The 24,619-nt window shown below is 36.3% G+C and overlaps 1 protein-coding gene across 1 annotated transcript in view; it reads right to left on the bottom strand.

The window, feature by feature from the left end:
• LOC127541401 (uncharacterized) overlaps positions 1–24,619 on the bottom strand; it is a 142,304-nt gene that overhangs the window by 11,920 nt on the left and 105,765 nt on the right. Inside the window, exons 18-20 of the mRNA XM_051966684.1 lie at positions 17,712–17,823; positions 14,626–14,709; positions 10,278–10,401 (exon numbers count right to left, since the gene is read on the bottom strand). Of these exons, the coding sequence (XP_051822644.1) occupies positions 10,278–10,401; positions 14,626–14,709; positions 17,712–17,823 (320 nt within the window). The remainder of the gene's footprint in view (positions 1–10,277; positions 10,402–14,625; positions 14,710–17,711; positions 17,824–24,619) is intronic.

The following is a 24,619-nucleotide window of genomic DNA, read 5'->3' as shown; positions in this document are numbered from 1 at the left end:
CAGGAAATCATAGTAGTGATAACCTAAGGGACCAGAATGGTGACCAGCCTTGAGACCATATAGTAGGAGGATGAAGTGAATGCACTGGGTATATTTAGTCCAGAAAAACAAAACAAAACAACTCAGGGGAGACATGTTAGGGCATCTGAAAGACTGTCCTTTGGAGGAAAGATTTGCCTTGTTCCCATTTTGTTGGGCTCAGAAGGTAGAATCAGAATCTGTGGGTGGGAACTGTAAATTTCAGGTTTAATGGACGAACTTGCCTTCAAAGGTGAGGATTCTCCCTCTTTTTCAAACAGGGGCTGGACAGTTTGGTGATATTTTTAAAGTGAGAATACTTTTCTTTCTGGATTGGACAAAACTGCCCTCGAGGTCCCTTCTAAAACTCAGATATCATGATTCTGCGATCTTTTGATTATAATAGCAAGAAAAAGGGAATAAATAGTATTATAAGAAGAAGTCCTGCTGACCTCTCATCCAAGGTTTTACCTTCTTGTTTGTCTATAGGAACATAACAGCTGTTTATCCAGGGCCATCTCCAGTTTCCTGATCTATATCTGGCCACTGACCCATATGGCTCTGAGGGGAAACTGAGGCAGGTGACCTTGTCCAGTCCTCCCTCATGTAAGTTCAAGTCACTTGCGTGTCACAGCATCACCTCCCTGAGATCATGGTTTTCTTCAAGAACTAAGGACAAACAACAACAAAGCTATTCTGGCAGGGGTTTTGTAGAGTGAAATAAGGCTTCCAGGAGGAACGGCTGATTCATTTTCCCTATTTAATGTTACAGGCAGAAAAGTCACAATTATTGAGATGACTTATCTGAAAAATTCTAAATAGTGAAGGGGGGGGGGGAGGAAGACTAGAAATGAGACAGAATCGAAGCAACAAGTGGGAGGAAGAGACGTGTCTCTAATGGTGAAAACCTATAGAAAAAGAGCCTGGGCTCTGAAAATGATCCTTTTTTGAATTACTGCAACACCAAGTTGTGAAGTTGCCAAATACAAATCCTAAAACTAGCATATTCACTGGAATCTTGAAAGAATTCACAGGCAAGGGCCAGGGATTCCAATTTGATGCTGTTTGTCTATGCATATGCTGAGACTGTTCAAATGTCACAGAATCCATTTAAAAGGAAATTTTCATCCACAAAATGAATGGCAAGATCAGATTATGTCTAAGGATACTCCCTATTCCAAAATCTTATCTTTGCCTCAGACTGAATTGTGGTTAGTATCCACTGGCATACAAGTCATTATCATAGACTCTGAGGTTTGGGGTTTGGTTTTTTTGGGGGGAATAGGAAGAAAGAAAGTTCATAAGATCTTGCTTTGATTAACTCAGATTTTTGGGGTTTTGTACTTTTTTGGATTTATTTTTTGCTATATTTTTGGCTCTCTCTCTCACTATATTGCTATATAACAGCATGATGGCATAGAAAAAGCACTAGATTTAGAATCAGAAAATCTAAAATCTAGTTCTTGCTGTGCTGCTTACTAGTTGAATGGAGTTGATTGACTCTCTGGGTCTTGGTTACTCACTTGTGAAATGAGAGAAGGGAAAAATTTTAGAGTAGATGACCTCTAAGTCTAAATCTGTGTTCCTAATATCCTGATATCCAGTTCAAAGCTTTAAGTAAATCAATGTTACTTGTGGAGCTGGGAGTGAGGATGAAGGCTGCCCCTCATTCTACATATCCTATTGGAGACAAAAGCTAAATATGAAAAATAAAATGGTCAAGAAATTTCTAATCCCAAACAGAAGAAAATTCTTTCTGGTCAGGGCATTCATTCATTTAAAGTATTAATGTTGGCTCCCTTAGTTGCTGCTTCGGATAAGATGTTCTCCAGTATATTATTTTGTATTTTGAATAATCAAACAAATCTTTTAAGACCAAATCAAATACAGTAGCTATAAGGCTCCATAACTAGCATTGTTCTGTTTTCTTTCTCTACTTTTCTCTCTCCCGAGCTCTACTTTTACTTATCCTTATTAAAATAAATATTTGCCATCTGCCTACTGTATATACAACTATTAGATTGTAAGTTTTTTTTTAAGGCAGGCCTATTTTTGCTTTTATTTGTATTCCCTAAATCTGGTAGTTAATAGGCACTTCATAAATGTTTGTTGAATGCTAATATAAAAATGTGTTTGGGGAAATTTCAAATGTATAATGGGTATCATATCACTTGCCTTCTCAATGGGTTGGGAAAGGACTAGAAGGAGATAGAGGGAATTTGGAACTCAAAATCTTTAAAAAATAAATGCTAAAACAAACAAATACATGGATGAACTGACCAATTAATTGAACAATTAAAGGGAAAATATGATTGTTGATTTGACTTGTATCCAGGTACTGCACTAAGAATACAAAAGGGGATAAAACAATCCATGTCCTTAAGGAACTTACAACTCAATTGGAATAATATAACATCATTATTTAAAAAAAAGATATAATACAAAATAAGGAACTAAGTTCCACTTCAGGGTGAAAATTTCCCCTACTTCTTTTATTTATTTATTTTTCCCTCCTTTTATGTTTTCACTTTTCTTTCCTCTCTGACTTCTTTCCTGGTAATCAAGCTTAAATTTTGGATCTTCAATTTTTAAAGAAATAACCAATCCATACATACATATTTATTAAGCACTAGATGCCAAACATAGAACTAGGGGATATAAGTGATTTAATGAATGAAACAATTGGAGAAGTTCTTAAAGTACCTTACATTTTATAGTTAATAAAAAAAAAAAATCACTGATCTTATTGACTTCGAATAACTAGAAACAATGGGGTGCCTTCTTAATTACTTCCTTTAATATATTGAGCTTGGCTTCAGTATTCATTAGACACCAGATTTCAAGGGAACTTCCTTTTAGCTTTGGCTAACTACTGCACTAAATAATGTTTAATGAATTTATTTATCAGGAAAAGTAAGTCTTGTAGTTTATAGTGAAGTAAAGGAAGATAGCATATGTAACTGCAGAAGAAAATGTTAAATGAAAAAATAGGAAGGGGAAAGGAAAGAAATTGTATCTGCCTGGTATCTGGCAAGAGATAGAACATTTCAGACTGAACATACGTATATATGAAAGAAGTTCTCTCACTAGTGAATGTGGATAGTGATCAACACCATATGGGTTTGATTGAAAGGCACCTGAAACATACTTAATTCTCCTCACAGAGATAAGAAATAACCATATGGTACAAAAGGAAGAAGGCCCTGTTTTTCTCCCTGTTTTGTCAGAAAAGCAACCATTTCTTTCAATTAACATTTACGAAGTGTCAATGATATGCAAGTTTTTGAGCTGGGTACTGGCGATACAGATATGAACAAAGATGGTCCTTGACCTTACAGTCTTTGAGGGCTGCTAGGACATGTGAGCACACCGATCACAGAGTAGGAAAAGCGACCCTGATTAAGTACTCTAAATCATTTTTGAGGAGGAAGAATATACTTTCATATGGGAGCTTCAGGGAAGAATTGGTGAAGGTTCCCTGAACCTTTAAGGATTTCAGTGTGTTCTGGGTATAGGAGGCATTCCATACGAGTGAATGGAGAGAGAAAGGAAAGCTGGGAACAGGTGGCAGTTAAGTTTGACTGAGCTAATTCCATTTAATTCAATTCTGTGAGCTTTCATGAAGTACCTAGCATGTTCCAGGCACTGTGCCGGGAGGTACATGGGGCCTTTTGTGATTTCCCAGTTATCCGGGCTCTTGAAATCATATAAGATGTATTTGGTGTTTTCTTAGGTGCACAATGTAGAATACATGGTTTTTGAGGACAGGAGTTGTAGAGTCTAGTACAGTGCTTTGTGGTTGTGGAAGAAACTCAGGGTGATAGAGAGGAATGAAGCCAGAGCATCTGGGTTTGAATCCTGGATTTACCACCCACAGAATACGTACCATTCCTGTGATCTCATCAAGCCTCAGTTTTCTCATCTGGAAAATGAGGGAAACTGTCCTAGAGACCTTTAAGGTTCTTTCTGGATCTAGAACTTTGACCCATAAGTGCTTAATAAATATTCATTGACTCCATGTGTGTACCAAACATTGCCATTTTGTAGACAGAACATCTCACACATATGTAGCATTGGTTTTTTAAAATTTTATTAAAGCTTTTTATTTACAAAACATGCATGGGTAATTTTTCAACACTGACCCTTGCAAAACCTTCTGTTCCAAAATTTCCCCTCCTTTCCCTCATCCTCTCTCCTAGATGACAGGTAGTCTAATGCATGTTAAATATGTAGCATTGTTTTTTTTAAATAAACATGGATGCCATTGTGTCTGATGAGAAACAAATTCATTTAAGACTAGGGTACTAAATCAGAGAAGCTTTTTGTCATAACATTTTCTCCCAAACAATATTTATTAATAGCTAGAATTTGTATAATACTTTAATGTTTACAAAATGTTATCTCATGATTCAGACTAGTATCAATGATCTTGTTATGAAGAGAGCCAACTACACCCAGAGAGAGGTCTGTGGGGACTGAGGGTGAATCACAACATAGTATTTTCACTTTTTTGTTGTTGTTTGCTTGCATTTTATTCTTTCTTATTTTTTCCTGTTTAATTTGAATTTTCTTGTTCAGCAAAATAAGTGTATAAATATATATGCCTATATTGGATTTAACACATATTTCTACCATATTTAACATATATTGGATTACTTGCCATCTAGTGGAAGGTGTGTGGGGGGGGTAATGTTGAAAAATTACCCATGCATATGTTTTGAAAATAAAAAGCTTTAATTAAAAAAAGTTATCTCATTTGATCCTTACCAGGATCATGTGAGGTAGATGCAATTATTATCCCCAATTTACAAATGACAGAACTGAATCCAAGAGTTTCTGGCTTGCGCTGAGTAACATAACCAGCAAGTTCTGAAGCAAGATTTGAATTCAAGACTTTCTGATTTTAGACCCAATTATCTCTCTATTAAACAAACTTAGACAACAGATTGAGAGAGGAGGGATGAAAAAGTAGCTTATCACATTTTGGTGTCCTATACTTTGAAAAGGTTGGGGACCAATTACTATAAGTAATAAGAAACCATTACTGAATATGATTTCATTTATTATGTCTTATTTCTTTAATTTCACAATTTAGTCCACCTATAAAATATACTGAGAGTTGTTTGACCTCTGTTTTCAGAGAACCAATGATATCATGGGATGATGTCTTGACTAATGCATGAATTGGATTTAAATGAGGGAGCACTACACAAGGCCATCAGCCTTATTCTCTCTTCCAAAGTCCTTGAAGTCCATGGCAAGACAGAACTCAAGACAAATGGCAAAGTCCCAAAATGTAGGGGATGACATAGGGGTCTTTTATGTCTGACCAAGCTCTAAGCGCCCCACAGTGCCTGCTTCAGCTGGCTTCATGGCCACAAATTATTCTCTTCTGCCCATTCCACCAGTAAAGGTCTGCTTGGGGCCCCCCTAACTCTTCTACAAGTATGAGGCCTACTGGTTTCCCTCAACCATCTGGCCAAGGCAGTTTATTGGGATGAGGTCATTATGCACGCTACAACTTCTTGGAGCTGAGAGTGGGGGTACAGGAAGTGCTCGGGGAAGCCCTCTTCTGGTCCGAGGGCTTGCCAAGCCTTTTATCAGCTCATCCCCCACCTTTGGTGTCCATATTGAGAGCAGTTGAGGGTAGAAGACTTCTGTTTGAATCAGAAGGATTTCATTTTATGTGCTACCTCTGACACGTATTGATTATCATCCTTAGCAAGTCACTTAACTGTTCAGTTCTCGGGGCAGTTTTCTAAAAGTATAAATTGCAGAACAATTGCTTTTTTTTTTTTTTTTCCATTAAAAGCATCCCTTTTCTCAATAGGAACTGCACAGATTGATAAAATAATAAGCCCAAACAAAAACAAATAATTAAGCAAAACAACCACTGGTGTGGGGAACTCTCAGATGAGGGAACACCTTCTGTCAGTTTAGATCCAGCACCCTCTCTGAAACTCAGGTTCTCCAGGATTGCCCAAAACAGCGAGAGACTGGGTGTTTTGCCCAGACTCATACGGGCAGGGTCAAAGGCAGGGCTTAAATTTGGGTCTTCCTGACTCCAAGGACAACTTGACATCTACTGCTTCCTGCTAGAGGAATGAAGGAGTTCAAAATTATATCAGCTGACATGACACCATAAATTCTGATTAAAGCCAATTTTTATAAGAGCCCGGGCCTAGTTGTCAGGACAAGTTGTGCTATGTGCAGACTTAAAGCTGTAGCTACATGTTGGTGAGCTGATAACATGTGGGAGCAAAAAGAATATTGGGCTGAGTCAGGAGAAACCTGAGACTGAATCCCTTCCATGACCCTTATCTGAATAACCACAAGCAATTCATCTTACACCCTGAAGCCTCCATTTCCTCATTAGTAAAGTCGCACTAATAATGTCCAAGGGGTGGACTTCCTGGGTTGTCATGAGGGTCAAAAGCACTTTGACACTGTAAATGTTGGCAATTATCGTCTTCTCCAATAGGGCTAGGATGACTTTTCCCAAAATTAGCAGAGTACCTGTTTGAGGGGTAGAGGTATTATGTCTGAAAATTTATATGACTTCCACTGTTTTCTGATTCCTACTTCTGGAAGTCAAAAGGAATATATAAATATGTGTGTATATATATGCATCTATATATGTATATACACACTATACATAGATACACACACACATATATATACATATATATACACATATATATGTACATATATACGTGTGTGTGTATATACACATACACATATAAATATTTAAAAAAGAGAGAGAGTGAATTCAACTCAGACACTTACTGTGTGACTCTGGGCAGTCACTTAACCCTATTTACCTCAATTGTAAAATGAGCTGGAGTAGGAAATAATAACTATTCCAGTCTCTTTGCCAAGAAAATCCCAAACAGGGTCATTTCAAAAAATATCTTTTTATTGAAATTGTAGAATACTTTATATTACAGTAAGTTTTATTGGAAAAATGGGAGAGAAATCAACCTTTAAAAATACTCATATTGAAACTAAGGAAGCCAGTCAAACCAGTTATACGCCAGAGGACATTACTTTTTCTATTTGTTTTTAAACATCTGAATACTATTTTCACCTTTGTTGTTGTTATGGTTTGTTTGCTTTTTTTTTTCTGTCATTTTTTTCTCCTTTAAGATCTTATTTTTCTCATATAGCATCACAAATGTGAAAATGTTTAGAAGAATTGCACATGTTTAATCTATACTGGATTACTCCAAGAGAGGGGAAAAGGAGGCAGAAAAAATTTAAAAACAAGGTTTTACAAGAATGAATGTTGAAAACCATCTTGGCATGTATTTTTAAAAATAAAAAAGCTATTGTTATTTTTAAAATACACACACACATGAAAAATCTACTACTATATACATATATATGTACGTACACACATAGTTCTATAACATTTATAACCCTTCTGAAGGTAATTCAACAAATACTACCAGAATGAAGTTGAGTTAGAGGAAGAATGCCATTATTTCCATTTTTATAGAAGTAACACCAATTGTGATGTTCACATAGAAGATGACTTGAAGTATGATACCACTGATAAAATTTTATTTGCCCAGATTAGTATTTCTGTTCTAGTTTAATAAGTTTTTCAACATCTAGTTGTTTAAAATACTGCTTCTACTACAGGTTTTTCTCTCATTTGATTTAGAAAGAACATTTTCTCTTAAATTGAGTGTAATCATAATTTAACAAGAGAAATTAATTTTTAAAAATCCTCTCTTAATAAATACATGCGAATGTCGCTGATCAAATGAAATGGTTATAAGTTTGATTCTGTAGGCTTTCCAAAACTAGATAGCTCTATCTTTTTACAAGTGAGATATAGATATGTGTGTATTTATATATTTCCTTATATATGTGTGTAAATGGGTGCATGAATATATGTATGTATAGATATGTGTATGTATACACACATGCATATATTCATGGGTGTATATGTATGTGTGTATATACACATACAGAAGCATATGCTTTATGTGCTTTGTACATGTGGGACAGCAAAAAAATATTAATTAACAACACCATATATAAAACCATCTCTTGGGCTAGCAATATATTTTACCTATTGGCAGCACACAGTCAAACATATACATTTAATGCAAAAGATGACCTTATTTTAAGAAAATTGGATTTTACTCAAAAGGAAATTTGAGATTTATAGAAACAGAGATTTAAGGTACTAAAGTATTCTTCCATCTCTCCTCCCCAATCTAGTTTCTTTTTGACTTATCACTTCCTTTAGTTTGCATATCTTCCTATTTACCAAGCAAAAGCATCATCACAGGAGAAATATAAATAAATAATATTTATCTTGAAACATATTTTAAGGATCTACAGTTTTATTAATATGTGTCCTCCCTCTGCAAAAATGTACACCATAGGATCATACAGAGTGAAAGGGATCTTAGGTACCATCCAATCCCTATCCCTTATTATACAAATAAGGAGATGGGCCCAGCAAGAGTCTATAGAATGTAGGAAATGTCCTCAGTGAGATTCTTTAATGGACCCCTAATACAGCAGACAATCTTTAAGAGTGGCTATGGTCAAAACATTTGTCATTTTCTAACCAATCTGGTAAAGTCTCTCCGAACTTAGATTTAGACTCAGGTGAACCATTCAGTCCATCACCAGCCCAGTGGCTAAAGCTTGGTGGGAATGGCTCCAGTGTTGACAGATTTCTAGAACAAAAGCTCACCTCTAAGCTATGATGGGACATTAGAGTTGCATTTTCCATGAAGGTCTTAAAGTACATTGTTGAATGATATTTGAAAAGCATCAAATCACAATATGAAAATCATCAAAGTGATGAGGAAGTAGTTTAATTAATTAGAAAAAAAATCTAGTTGTCCATGTTTCACTGCAACATTTGAAATACATTTCTAAAAGTTACAGAATGTACAATTTCCAAGTATTTTGAAATGTGTTCAGTACCTGAGACTACAAACTTCTAAATATAACATTCTTCATTTACAGATTTTGATTTCTATGAGCTTCCCTTACCAAATTTATGTCATTTTAACTGTATAGTAGCTCAAAAATCTGTCCTGTCAGTTTTGTAAGTCATGTACCTGGGAAATTGGGTGGCAGAATGAATAAAGTCACCTAAACTCTCTTAGTCTCAGTTTCCTCCTAGGAATAATAACATCTACCTTCCAGGGTTGTCATGAGTTCATGAGATCACATACATACATATATATATATATATATATATATATATATATATATATATATATATATATATATAAACGAACCATATAAATGCTCTGACTTTTATTGTACAAACTCCATTTTGTTTTCCTCTTTTTGTTTAGCTCACATTAGTTTTTCCTACCTCTAAACTGTACTTGGAGTCTGAAGAAATACCTCATTTGGCATGGAGTCTCTAAACTTCGGTTAGGTACAAGATTACAAATCTACTTTTTGAAAAGTGAAACAACTGCAACTATTTGTAGAGAAAAGCAGCTTTCCATAATTGATAAAGGGCCAGCAGTAGTGTCAAAAAGCCCTGGTTTCAAGTCTCTTACCTGTGTGATTTTGCACGAATCACTGAACTTGTCTATAGCCCAGGCAACTCTCTAAAACATAAACTATAGCCCAGTTGCCAATCTGGATCAGAAGAGAGAATACCCTGCAGTGATTTTTAAAAATCAAATTTAAAAAAATTATGAACTTGATAAACATCTACAAATATAAGCATTTCCATTTACAAAGAAAGACATGAGTAGAGAATTAAATATGTGAAATATTGAGTCTCAATCATATACAGTTTAGTTTTAATATCAGATATAATTTTATATTTTACGTGGCGATACCTATATTGCCCTCCTTATTTATGTGTCCCTCTAGAGCAGTGGTTCTCAAAGTATGGTCTAGAGAATCCTGGGGATCTCTGAAACCCTTTTAGCGGGTCTACAAATTCAAAAATAGTTTTTATTTCCAATATGGTAAATGTCTATAAATATAATCCAAATAAACAAAAACGCTTTGGAGAGATCCTCAATAATTTTTAATAGGATAAAGATACCGAAAACAAAAGTTTGAGAACCACTGCTCTAGAGTTTCCTATACTGATGTTATATCCTCAACATCCCAGATACTGAGCCCATAACATAAAAAGTACTTAATAAATACTTCTTAATTGACTAACTGATGAAATCATAAGATCGAGACCAAAAAAGAAAAAATAATTCTTTGTAACCTAAAAGCAAAAATGCAAGTGATATGAATATAGCACATACCTTGTGACTAAAGTCTCCTCTGCCCCTTCTTTATGCAGCAGGTGTTGGAAGTAGTCTTCTATTGCCTGAGCAGTTAGAATTTTTTTTAAGTATGGATAATAGAGGGGGTGTCGTGCTACAACACCTGCAACACATAAAACAAGACATCAAAAAAGATGACAATCCACAGATAATCAGACATCTCCAATACTATCCCCAATATTAGTATGTGGATTAAATCCATTTAGGAATAAATCATATATTTTCCATATTTTTAGACCAGTGGAATATTGCCAACCAAGGACAAATAGTCCAGTGAATATTTTCACAGTCCAATAAGTATTCTAGACATTGGTTTTGTATCTTCACATGTTTCTTGATTTCAAGGAATGATTGTAAAATTCTAAAAACTATTAATTTAGTTAACTTTTCTCTTGAAAATTAATACATTATACTATCTCCAATATTAGTATGTGGACTAAATCCATTGAGGAATAAGTAATACATTTTCCATGTTTATAGACCAGTGGAATATTGCCAACAAAGGGTAAATAGTCCAGTGAGTATTTTCACAGTCCAATAAGTATTCTAGACCCTGGTTTTGTATCTTCCCATGTTTTTACATTGGTTTCAAGGAATAACTGTAAAATTCTAAAAAAAACTTTTAATTTAGTTAACTTTGGTTTTGAAAATAAATATATTATGCCCTGTGTGATTGGATGGGAGAGCCATAAGAGTAGTAGTAAGATAGGATTTATTTATCTTTGTTACATTAATTTAATGAAATTGTGAGGTCTTTTTTTCACTTCAACAAGAAAAAGATCTTTCACTGACAAATTTGCTTCTTGGGTTTTGTGAGAAAAATGAGCAGTGTATAATTGGCTAACTCATGCCTTTGGCTACATTTAGCTTAACAGAGTTAATCTGAGTGCAGTAATTGATATTGAGTGTAAAAAGAATTTAGTTAAAGAATTCAGAGTTTACATTAGTGAGGAAAGATTAATTCACTGCAGCAAACATTATTAAGTTCCTACTGTGTTCAAAGCTTTATGCTAGATGCTAGTGATATATAAATCAAACAGTTCTAGTCCTCAATGTGCTTGCTTTTTGTGGGAGATACTGCAAGTAAGCAGATAGATAAAGGGCCAATACAATTAAAGGCGGGAGAGAGGCTGTTTTTTGGGGGGAGAGCCTAAACTGAATAGTAAGAGAAAATAAGGATTTTAAGAAGTAGGAGGTGAAGAGGAATTATATCCCAGATATGGGAGACAATTTGTATAAATTTATGGAAATAAGAGATGGAATCTCCAGTTCACAGTCCCCTTTAACTAGGACATGGACTATATGAGGGAGGTCATGAAAAATGAAGCTAGAATGTAAGTGGGAGCCCCACAGTGGAAAGCCTTAAACACCAAACTGAAGAGTTTATATGTTAATCAAGAGGCAAGAAGGAGCCCCAGGGAAGCTTTTATATATATATATATATATATATATATATATATATGTGTGTGTGTGTGTGTGTGTGTGTGTGTGTGTGTGTGTGTGTGTGTGTGTATATATATGTGTGTATATATATATATTTGAAATAATTAACTGAGGGAAAGCACTAGAATTAAGAGGGATTGGGGAAAGTTTCCTGTAGGAGATGAGAGGTTAGCTAGCTGGGATTTAAAGGAAGCCAGGAGTCACTGGAGTGGAGGAGGTAAAGTGTTCCAGGCATGGAGCACAGCCAAAGACAGCCAAGACAAAGCTGCTACTCAGGAGGTGAAGTGCCTTGTCTGTGGAATAGCCAGAAGGCTGGTGTCACTGTATCAGGTGTAAGAGTGAAAGTGGAGCATTTTGCATAGAAGCAATAGGAAGCTCCTGGAGTTGGGGAGATGACGTGGTATTGGACCCGTATTTTAGAAAAACCCTGTTAGCCTGGGCTGGGGAGAGACTTGGAAGCGGGAGGACTTCCTGGGGCTACTGCAGTGATCCAGATGTGGGATGATGAGCGTCTGAGTCAGAGAGGTAACAGTGTCACAGGGAAAGGGGATGCACTGAAGGGATGTTGCCCAGGTGAAAGCAATATGGCTTGGCAACAGCGTGGATGTGGGGAGGGAGAGGGAAGGAGGACTCGGGGTGACTCTTGGTGGGGACTGGGAGGATGGGCTGCCTTCTACAGGAACAGACAAAACAGAAGGGGAAGAGGGCTTGGGGAGAAGACAATGAGCTCTGTCCTGGACTGGATATCCTGTCCGAGATGTCTGCAAGGCTGTTGGAGGAGATGTGAGATAGTAGGGCCAAGAGTAAGGTATTTGGTTTGTAGGGGAGGGGAGATCTACAAATGTTTCACAGATTCCAGAGGAGACAAAGGTAGATAAGGGAGGGCAAGTCCTTGGAGGAGATAGGATCAAGGGGAGAAAGGGAATGGTTAGATTTGACAAGAAAAGGAGCTATCTTTTCTTCAGAGACTGGAGCAAAGGATAGTGTTTTGGGGAATATAGTAGGGGAGAAGAGGACATTCAGAACAGATTAAATGGAAATGTTAATGGTAAGTAAGTATATATTGAGGGGCATAGAGAGGGAGCTGCATTTCAGAAGATGACCATGAAGGAGCTCTCTTTTAGGGAGAGCTATCTTTCTGAAAGGCCTGAAAATGCCAGAAGTGTATGTTAAGATCTAGCCTAAAGGGGAACTTAATTTAAGTGAGCTCTTGAGATCAGAGAATGATTTGAACTGTGCAGAGGGAGAGCTAAGTGTAGGAAAAGTTGAGAGGAGGTTTCTGGGATTGAGGAGTGAGGGTTTTTTTGGTATTAGCAATTCTGAATCACAGGGTTAAGCAAAGTCCACTGAGAAGCTACAGATGCAGGAAGCTGGTAGAAATGCCAGGAAGTTAAGGCTGGCCCTTTGCCCAAGCAAATATTTCATGATCAGGTCCCCTTACTCAGACTGAACTCATGATTGGCACTGGTTGGGTAGCTTTATTCCAAAGTGGGATGGGTAGAAATGAGGTATACAAGGAAAAAACACAATATGCAGTGTTCCTCATGGAATAAGGGGAAAAGGTCTCACACAAAGAACCTATGGACCTTTTGATCCGTGGACAGGTTTGATAACTGTATTTCAATATGACTGATTTCCTTTGTAATTTGTATTTTATTTCCTGAAACTGGATTTCACCAAACTACCAAAAGAGTCCATAACACAAAAAAGGATTCAGAACTCCTTCTCTGATACCTTTGTCATCCGCCTAAGGCTCATACTCTGTGATGGAGATCTGCACAAGAGCTTGGAGGGACTTAAGTGTCCTCTGAGGGCAGGTAATGTTTAAATGGGGCTTCAAAAGTACTTCTGCTTTTTATAAACACATATCTAGGCTCTGTTAACAAGAATAGTCATAAAGTCTTCTGGTTTTACACAAAGTCAACAATGGATGTTTGCTCCTTTTTGGAATTGCATGTAGTCCAGCACTTTACCTTCGATGAGTGTTAAGAGGTTTGTGAAAACTTTCTACTAAAGAATAGCTACGTTGCAACCCATGTCTAGTGTTTGCCAAAGTACTCATTATATTAGAGGGCTCTCAGTAGTTCATAAGAGTGTCTCATACGACTGAAGAATGCTTCTAAGAGTGAATAAGAGGTATAAAGTAAAAAGAAAAGGAAAACAGATGCCTCCAGCCATATCTTAGATATTCCAGGGGCTTGACAAAGTTTCTTGAATTTAATGAATAGATCAGAAAAGAAAGGAATGGCAGAAATCTGGATTTGAAAAGGAGTTCTAGTAGAGTTTATTTAGTCCAGTTCTTAATAGAAGCATAAATCCCTTTAGATTCTTTCAAGTGGTCATCCCCTTTCAGCTAGTCAACCTCTAATGATAAGGAGTGTACTACCAATTGAAGCAGTCCTTTGCATTTTGGAATAGCTCTACTTTTAGAATTTCTCCTTGATATTAAGTCAGAATTTGCCTCCCAGTAAACTTCAGGGAGAAATATCTGGCCAAAATTTTGAATTTTCTTGTTTTTTTTTTCTACTTTATTATACTTTCATGGAAAATATATGAAGGGAAGAGAGAACAGAAACTTAGAGATAATAAGAAATATAGGATGTGAGGGAAATGGAAACTGAAAGGCAGTTCTAAGTAGAGCCACCATTCTAAAATTCATGGAATGAGGAGGTTAAAATACTCAGAAACAGGATCAGCTTTTCTGGCTTCAGATCATTATTCTTTGACATTATTGTTTTGAAAGTTATAACTGAATTCCACCCCCTTTTTTTGTAAAGTCCTAGATCAGAAATAGTTGCTTTCCTAGACAGCTTAGTGCCCCAATATTACAATGCATAAAAATGAACCAAGCAGGAATTTTTAAAAACAAAAGGTAAAGAAATACCGATATTTGCAGAATTGCCTTTATCTCCACTTCTAGTATAGGCTAGATCCTCTAAACGATAAGTCAGTGAGCCATGTGGTAAATCTATGTTAAAAAATGAAGAGAAATTTAATTATTGTTTTGTTTTCAGTTATCAAAGCACCTATATGATTGGAGAAACATAAAAATTTCTCAAGAGAAAAGGGGTCACTAGTAGAAAAAGTTTAAGATGCCCTGTTCTAAGTCAACAACTGCTTAGTCAATGCAGTTCAATGGGTGAAAATCAGTCATTATTTTTTTTTGACGTTTTTCTCAGCACCTCAACAGCTTCAGTTTTATGATGACATATGGAAATTAACATTTCTAAAAAGTTGTGGTGTAAATGAATTTTCTGTCTATTGAAAAAAAAGTCACATTATGAAAATTAGCCCAGTAATGAAATCAGAATTAGACACAGCATCATTTAAGGGATCTGCAACTTTCCACACAAGTAAAACTATAATATTATTTTGCTAGAAAGGAAAAATGTCTGTGGTATGAAATAATAAACAAGAAGCAAGTAATTTAATATTCCTTTCTGTAAGGTTTCATGAAGGAGAATAACTTTCTATATTCATGTTGCCTTTCTTATGGAAATATGTCAAGGACCTGTATTTTATTTTTCTAGGAATTCACTCCTCCAATTCTCCCAAGGCTAACCGGTCTACAACAAACTCTGAGGGTCAGAGAGATTAAAGAATTTGACCACAGTCACAGAGTTACCACATGACAAATGTGGGCTTTGCTCTTAGATCATTTACTTTAAAGTCCAGGTCTTTATCTACTGCACTGCACTGCCCCTCCATTGCCTCATTTTGAAATACACAAATATGTATATATTCTGTAGAGCTGAACACTCTGTTCAATATGGGCAAATTTATAAATTATTTAACAGTAATAAAATTGTGAAGAGTATAAAAATTCAATAAAATTGCCTCCAAAGGATAGAATAATAATGATCAATTTAATCTGAGTTGCCTAAATTACAAAATATTTTTAAATAAATGAAGTTTAATGATTTTTAAATTTTATTTATTTATTATTATTATTATTATTTTTTTTTTGGCTGAGGCAATTGGAGTTAAGTGACTTGCCCAGGGTCACAGAGTTAGGAAGTGTTAAGTGTCTGAGATCACATTTGAACTCAGGTCCTCCTGATTTCAGGGCTGGTGCTATGCCACCCAGCTGCCCCAGTTTTATGATTTTTAATATGCAATAATTCAGATTAGGTTACCTTAAAGGTACTGTCAACTAGGAACCTGGGACCTGCTGTTATGAATAGGGAAGATTGATTTGTTATCTGGACATTATTAAAGTAATCAAATCAATTTTTTTCAAATAGACCAAACGCCTCCCAAATTCAATTCCAATGTCACATATTCTTCTTTACTTATTTAGGAAGTCTTTCCCCATGGATAATGAAAAGATTACTTTGCTAGGTTTCTGACTTACCATAAATTCTCTTTTAATGATGTTCAAATTAGGAAGCTATGTATTGATTTTTATGTCTAAGTATGTTCAGAATTCCAGTCCTCCCCCAAATTTTCCTAGGATTATAGATTTAATGCTGAAAGGGAATTTGGAAATCATCTAATGCTAGTCCCTCATTTAAGAGATAAGGAACTTGTTGCCCTGAGATAGGAAGTGATTTGCTTAAAGTGGTACAGTGGATAGAGCAGTAGAGAAGAAGACTCATCTTTATGAATTCAAATTCAGCCTCAGACTCTTAATTGTAAGAGTCTGGACTAGTCAGTTCTCAACTACCTCATCTGTAAAATGGGCTTCAGAAGGAAATGGCAAACCACACCAGTATCTTTGCTGAAATTATTTTACAAAAGTTGGAAATAACTGGGGAAAAATAACAGGTTTTGAATTCACAACTAATATACTCTCTACTGTACCATGCTAACTTTTCATCCAACGAACAGATTTTGATTTCTGGTATTATTTTAAGCTTTGATTCCTAAACCTTTGCTTTCTTTTGATTTCTCTGTTTACTATTATTTTTTTTTATGCTGAGTATTTTTTTAAAATTCATTCTTAACATTTTGAGTTCCAGATTCTTTCCCTTTCTCCAGTCTCAGCCCTATTCATTGAGAAGGCAAGCAATACAATACCCATTATATATGAGAAGTCATGCAAAACATATTTCTATATTACTAATGACCATTAGTATTAAATTCCACTAATGTGATGATGATAGTCATCATCAGTTATTTGTTTAATTAATAATTAATTAATGTTTATTTAATTAATAAATATTTGAAAAAAGTAACTTCCCCTGGTGGTGTTGTCAGAGCAATTAAATTTCTAAAAGACACAGGTGGTTTTTTGAGCAAGAAGTTCAAATACATTTAAGATGGTCCCAAATATCTCTCTTCTCTGATTTGATTTACCTACTTTTTTCACTCTGTTTTCTGTGATAACTTCATTATATCGGGTACTTTTCTCATCTTTTCTACACCTGCGATTTCTGTCTAAATGTCTGTCTAAATAAAAAAATAAAAAAATTCTGTCTAAAAAATTCTAAACTAAATTAAAAACTAAAAAAAGCCTCAATTGGTTCTGCATCCCTTTCTAAAACATTTACAATATTAGGTTTTTCTTGACTTTACCTTACTTTACCTTGCTGTGTTCATTTTAGTCTTATATCCAATGAAAGAATATTTATAAAGCACTTAACACAGTGCCTGACAAACAGTAGGTACTTAATAAATGCTAATATCTCTTCTCTCCCCGCCTTTAAGAGGACAAAGTGGATCTGTCATATTTCTCTTCCCTTCTGCATCTCATCTCTCATTTCTTCCTCTGAAGTCGTGATAACAAGATCACAGACTTTGAGCTAAAACTAGAAGATCTCAAAGAACTGTCTAGCCCCATTCATTGAGATTTAAATCCTCTGTTGACCCAATCTCACCCGAATGGATGCGTTACTTCTACTTGCCAAATCATGGCACTGCCTTGTCCATCATTCGGATATGTCTACTAGCTGCCAGTGGAGAACAGGCAGGGGCAGGGGCCGGCCTCCGTGGCACAGAGAAAGCATTGGCTGCTGCGGATGCACGTACCTTTCAGCTCATCATCTCTCTCAGGTAGAGCAGGTGAAACAAATTCATCTGTTGTGAAGGTGAGGTCCTCCTGAAACGTTTCGACATGCTGCCCATTAATATAGATATCAATCTGAAAAAAAGGTTAAAGATTTTAAAATATATTTCAAAAGGTTTCTAAAAAAGTGAAGGACTAAAGTCAGGAAAGTCACCCATTTATTCAGAAATGGACTAGTAAGCTCTTTAATTAGTCTGTTTCTTGCCTTTTTTGTTTGTCAAGACAAGCAGTAGATTATCTCGCAGCTCCCCTGATACTGCTGCCTGGTGACTCCCCGGGCACAAGGAGACACAACAGGCTTCATATTGCTGCTCCCTGTAATTCCTGCCCAAGACCTCCTGTCTCAAGAAGGGATTTTCATTGCTTCCTGACTGACGGCAGTATGTGGCAATGGAATCAAGAGGGAAGACAAATGCTGACTGAACTTGGGAAGGAAAACAAGCCTGTGAGCCATGCCCCAGAACTAAGGACCCTTTGTTCCTGGTGGATTCATGTATTATGTCTGCCTCAGAGGGATCAGTCTCCCTGGAAAAGCCACTCTGGCCTCCTCTGCTTTTCTTCCAAGAACTCGGACTCCTCTCCATCACAGCCCCTTCCAGTGCCAGGTCTTCACCCAAGAGCCCTGCCAAGGTCTGCAGAAGAGGAAGGTAAATCCGCCCTACACTCCTCCAAAGAGCCAGTTCTGAATTTCCTGGATGAGAGGAAGGGAATTGTGTTGCTGGGGATTTAAAAGAGCTTAGACTGTTTTTCTCTTGGGTTGTATAACTGTACTTCTTCTTTTTTTTTGCTGAGGCAATTAGGATTAAGTGATTTGCCCAGGGTCACACAGCTAAGAAGCATTAAGTGTCTAAGGCCAAATTTGAACTCAGGTCCTCCTGGTTTCAGGGCTGGGGCTCTATCCACTGTGCCACCCAGCTGCCCCAACTGTATTTATTCTTTTGGATTGCTTTGCATTTGCAGGTTTGTCTTCCTTATCCAAAATTTTCTTTTTCTTTCTCTCTTTTTTCCTTCCTTTTTTTCTTTCTTCTTTCTTTCTTCCTTCCTTTCCTTCTTTCCTTCTTTCTTTCTCTCTCTCTCTCTCTCTCTCTCTCTCTCTCTCTCTCTCTCTCTCTCTCTCTCTCTCTCTCTCTCTCTCTCTCTCTCTCTCTCTCTCTCTCTCTCTGTTTCTATCTGTCTCTGTCTCTGTCTCTCTCTTTTTCTCTCTAGTTAAATAACTTTCCTAGGCTCACACATCTTGCAAATATCTGAAATAGGATTTAAATTCAGGTCTTCCTGACTCCAATCTATTCCACCTGACTGACAAGTAATTTAACATTGCTGAGTAAACAATATACAAAGGACCTGTACTGGGCACAAGTCAGACTAGAAGTTCCTTGAGGGCAAGGATCCCTGTTTCTTCATTCTTGTTCTTCATCGAGCCCTACTCTGACGCTTCATCCTGCCATGGAAGTGAGCCTGGCTTCTCCCAGGCTGTGCTGGGGGAACCAGTAGGTTCCATCAGGAGAGGTGCTGAAGAGAAGCTGAATCTGCTTTCAGGGGGCCAACACTTTTGTTGTTTTTTATCCTTCCAAGAGGACCATGACCTCAGGGAAGTGAGGGAGGTCTGGGCAAGGTCACCTGCCTCACCTTCCCCTCCGGAGCCATCAGATATAGATCAGGATGACTAGATATGGTCTGGATGCAATAGGAGACTTTGACCTTTCTAAGCTCAGGTCTTCAACAGGTCTCAGTTAAATTGAGGCTGTATCCATTCAGTGATTAAGGCTAGGTAAGAAATGAGGAAGAAATGGCCTTTTTTACTCAGTCAAAAAGAAATATCAATCTGGGAAGGGAAGACCCTTAGGGTTTCTGACCAAAACCAAAACAGTTGCCATTTACAGTAACTAGCAAATAAGTGGTCAATCAATGAGAGTAAGAGAGATTAAGGTTTAATGGCCTTAGCCCTTAAACCTCAAGATATCTTGCAAGGTGTCAAAGCAGTATTTACATTTCTTTGGGCAGACCATTGGGAAGCAAGGGCATGATATGCCATGTGGACAGAAGAAAGGGAATGGAAAGAAAAATTAAAAAGAAAAGTTGTGTTGCCCAATTGATGAAATGGAAAAGGAAGTACAAAAGCTCACTACAGAAAATAATTCCTTAAAATTAGGATTGGTCAAGAGGAAGCTAACGACTCCATGAGATATCAAAAATCAAAAGAATAAAAATTCCTCATAAGAACACTGACCAAAGGATAAGTATTTTGGCAATAGCAAGCCATGATGCATTCACATGATTCAACAATGACTACTTGGTGAATAGAACAGAATTCCATTAAGCATACTTTGGCAGAGGGATTAAGGCTAGATTTTTAGAACTTCCTACCTCTCCCGTTTAAGAGATACTGGAATTTGGGGACGAAAGAAGGAAACTAGGCAGCATTTAAGATTTCCTAAGGGAACTGTAAATTATGTTATTAGAGGCTCATTTAGAACAGGGGCTCTTAATCTTTTGGTGTCATGGATACTGCCTGTGCCTCTAAACCCCTCAAAATGATGATTTTTAAATGCATAAAATAGGATTACAAAGGAAAAACATATTTTAAAATATATTAAGATACAGTTAGTATTTGTTTGTGTGTGTATATCTTTGAATTCATGTATTTTTTTTTAAAGTTCATAGACCTCAGGTTAAGAAACCTGAGTTATTGGGACTGGATATATTTCACCTGAAGAAGAGATGGCTGAAGGGAAATATGACACCTGATCAAATATTTAAAGGACTTTCATAAAAGAGAGGAAGCATTAGGATTATTGTTCTTAATACCAGGGGACAAAATAAAGATCAATGGGTATAAATTTGCAATTTGGGGTTAATGAAATTAGGATGGCCTTCCACTCATTTCAAATCCTTTTCCTATTATATAGTTTGTCCTATATCAGCCAATGGAGTAGGAATTGTTTTAGGAGATCTGCATGGGAAACAAATGTTTTATAAAAGTTCTTTTCTTTAGGAAACAAGCCAAAATATATCATGATTAATGAGAAAGCACATGCCTATGGGAGAAAGTATGAATCAAAATCCTTTAGAAGACCTGAGTTTCAGAAGATCAGTTAATTCAAATGTTTAATTTATTTTGGCTTTTTTGGAACTACCCTGTGTAGAAGGAGAAACATTAATTCTTCTTATTTTAAGACCACTGTTTTCATACAGTTCAGATTTATCAGTTGGGTATCAGCATAACCATTCAATTTAAGCAGTTCAAAAAACATGAGGTAGTTTGGATCTGGTAATGGAGAAGAAGACTCAGACATGTGGAATGACAAGAAAACATGCTATAATTTTTGTGAGTAACTCATAATATATAGATGATCAGGAGCTAATTATATTGGATACAAATCAGACTGCAAGCTCCTTGAAATCAGATGACTACTTAAAAAGCTCTTAAGTTAGGAGATCAATTAGGAGCCTCCTCCTAGAGGTCCATAAAGTCTCTTTGACCTCCAAGTACTCCCCGGGTGGGGAACTAGCAAGTGGAGAAGGGTGACTCTTCCCTATCAGTATGACCCTCTCAAGGCCCTCTGGCTAATTGGAATTGTTATTATTTTTTGTCATTTGACTGACATTTTTAATCCATGCTATGAGAGCTTTTTAAGTAGTCATCTGATTTCAAGTCATCTGATTTCTCCTTTCTAATATAAAATAAAAATGACCTATATTTTGGGCCTGTGGGATTTGGAACTATGTTTAGGGAAGCATCAGAAGCTGACTTGATTATATATTATAATTATATAGGAGTGATGATATAGAGAAGTGATGCTATCCTAAAGTGATGGCACTCTAGGACTCTGTCTCTGGGAAGTCTAATTTATAATAAAATGATGAAAAGGATGGACCAATATCATCTTTTAGGGAAATCTGGAATAGCTAAAAGAGTACTCGATACAAACAGAAGAAAAACCCTGGGTTCAAATTTTACCTTCAACACTTAACTCAGCTGTTCTGTCCCTGGCAAATCACTTAATTCTTCTGAGCTTTAACTTCCTCGTCTCTTAAAAGGGCATAATATATGTAATATTTGCATCACAGCACTATTGTAAGAATCAAATATGTATAAAGTGCGCATAAAAGTTCTACACAGATGCCAGTTTTTATTACTGGATTGCCCACAGCACAAGCAAAATTCTTTACACTTAATTAAGTGCAGAAGATACACTTTAAAAATCAATTCAATGTGGACTTCACCCCAAAAGAAGATAGATTATAGGCAACTTTTGCTTCGTTAATTCTTAAGTCACTGAAAAATGACTAGCGCCCTTTAGCAACTAGGGGATATTTGATTTCAAGGGAGGAGGATATGATGGAAATAACACTATCAGTCAAAATGTATTAGGCATCTGCTGTGTATAGAACAGAAACTGCTAGTGATGGTATTAACAGAAGTTGAGTTTTATTGGCACTTACAGCTAAAAAGTGAATCAAGCAGGATATTCTCTACTTAGATTTACAAGTTATGTAGTAAAATGTTGAACGAATAAATTTTTAAAAACCCAGACTCTACTACATAAAGGATATCCATGTGAAAGTGTATGTGTATGTGTGCTTAACTGTGTCTAATCAAATTAAGATATACATAAGAAAACACTTTGAAAAATATTTGTGATACTATATTCACTTCTTTTTTTGTTTTTTTCTCTCTCATGGCTTTTTTTCCCTTTTGCTCTGATTTTTCTCTCCCACCATGATTCATAAAGCAATGTGTATTAAAAATAAATATTTTTTTAAAAAGAAAAAAAGTCTGTGAAATGTCCGAAAATGGCAAAATGTCATACATGTCTAAGGTTGTTGTACTAGTGTTGATTTTACCACTTCAAATGAAAACTGCAAATGCCTAATAAAGATCTTCCTGATTGTGGGAGCTGCAGAGACATTTTGGTATTGAGAATACCCCATAAAAGTACAAGAAGACACTAGTCCCTTCTTTAAAGAAGAAAAAAAAAATACTTAACAGTATCTTTGGATATAAATTTCTGTACTAGGTTTTAGGATTGTAGGATCCATTCTGTGAGATTTTCTGGGCACTGTTTGGTAAATTCATGACCTCTTGGGCCCAAATTTGTCTTATGGGTCCAGAGCTAAACAGAAGGAAAAACAAGCTGGATTGTCTTTGGCAAATTGCAAAGTTTTTCAAATGAAACCAAATACATCTTTGAAACAAAAGTCCCTCTACTTAACCCCAACATCTTTCTGATGATGTTGTAAGGCTGGCAGTCACAGAAGAACCTCTGAAGAATTCAAATTGTGGATCATCCAAAGGGCAGTGGATCAAGTGTATCGAGGATGTCAGCAGACTGTAACACTTCTTCAACAAAGAATTATGAACGAGGAATTATGCAAGAAAAGTAGAAAAAGCGAACTCTCTGTTACCCTAGGCGAGGCTAGGGACTAGACCTATGAGTTCACTGGGAAAGGGAACTTCCAGGGGAGGAAATGCCTTCTAACAAAGCAGGTAGTGACTATCTCAGCAATTTACAATCTTGGGGGCAGCTGGGGCAATTAGGGAGTACATGCTAGGCCTACAGTCAGGTAAACCCTGAATTCAAATCCACCCTCAAACACATACCAGCCGTGTGATGTCAGACAAGTCACTCAATCTGTTTGCCTCAGTCATTTCATCAGTAAAATGGTGATAATAAAAGCATCTTCCTTCCATGGTTGTTATAAGGATTAAATGAGGTAATTATTATAAATCCACCAGCACATTAAAAACACCATGTAACTGTGAACTGTTATTATTATTGCTATTAAAGGGTTTTGCATAGTGTCTGCCTGACACCAGGAATGTTATATATATGTTAGCTATGGTGATGATCAGATGATGATTATAAATTGGCCTAGAACAATGTTTCTCAGTGTGTGATTTGAGGATCTTTTGGGGGTCCCTGAGACCCTTCCAAGGAGAGGTCAAAACTATTTTCATAATAATAGTAAGGCATTTGAAATTTCTAATATTGATAGATATATTATTAAGAAATATTGTTGTTGTTTATCCTTTGTTCCAGAAGACCAATGATATCAGGAAGGAAGACTAATGATAAGCAAGGGGATTGGATTTAAGTGAAGGAAGGTTGTATAAAGTCACCAGCCTCAATTTCTCCTCCAGAGTCTTCTGGATCTAGTAACAAGGGTTAGATCAGAGACTAGAAATGGCTCAAGATATATTCTAAATGTTGATAGATATACCCACATAAACAAAAGCTCTTGCAATGAGGCCTTTGTAATTTTTAAGATTGTAAAGGGGTACTGAAATGAAAGAACCTTTGGCCTAGAGTACTGAAAAGTTAAGATTACACAGACAGTTGGAGCTCAGGTATTTTGGCCTTTGGGGTCAATAGTCCAGTATCTCTCTCTACTTCATGTTGGCTCTCAATTAGTTGCACTTGATTAAAAAAGCATTTTTGGGTCTTGATACTCAGTAAACTGAATAGAATTTAATGTTAATCAAATAAAATATTCAATTATAATAATATTTAGACTTTTTCTGAGTCTTTAGCAACAAAAAGATAAAAATTATTTATAATTTCTTCTTGTAGGGATTGCTAAAAGTCTCCAATGAATTGGATGCCTCAAAGTTTACTTACTTTTGTGGAAAACAAATCTAAAATTCATATTATTTGAAAGACAGCAAACTTGTATCTTCCCTGTTGTTTCTGATCCCTTGGCAACTACCCAGGATGAGAGCTAATTCCATTAGAGCCCTAACTATAATCAGATAATATCAACATGGTGAAGGAGATTGCATTTTCTTCTTAAGGAGAAAGATGCTTCATGGTAAGTCGTTCTCCTTCTCTGAAATGACTACTATCCATGTATATTTTCTCAAAGTACTCTG

The sequence above is a fragment of the Antechinus flavipes genome, chromosome 6, assembly GCF_016432865.1.
Source record: "Antechinus flavipes isolate AdamAnt ecotype Samford, QLD, Australia chromosome 6, AdamAnt_v2, whole genome shotgun sequence".
In the NCBI taxonomy this organism is placed as follows: Eukaryota; Metazoa; Chordata; class Mammalia; order Dasyuromorphia; family Dasyuridae; genus Antechinus; species Antechinus flavipes.
The sequence above is the reverse complement of the archived record's forward strand: the minus strand, read 5'-3'. Positions and strand labels throughout refer to the sequence as shown.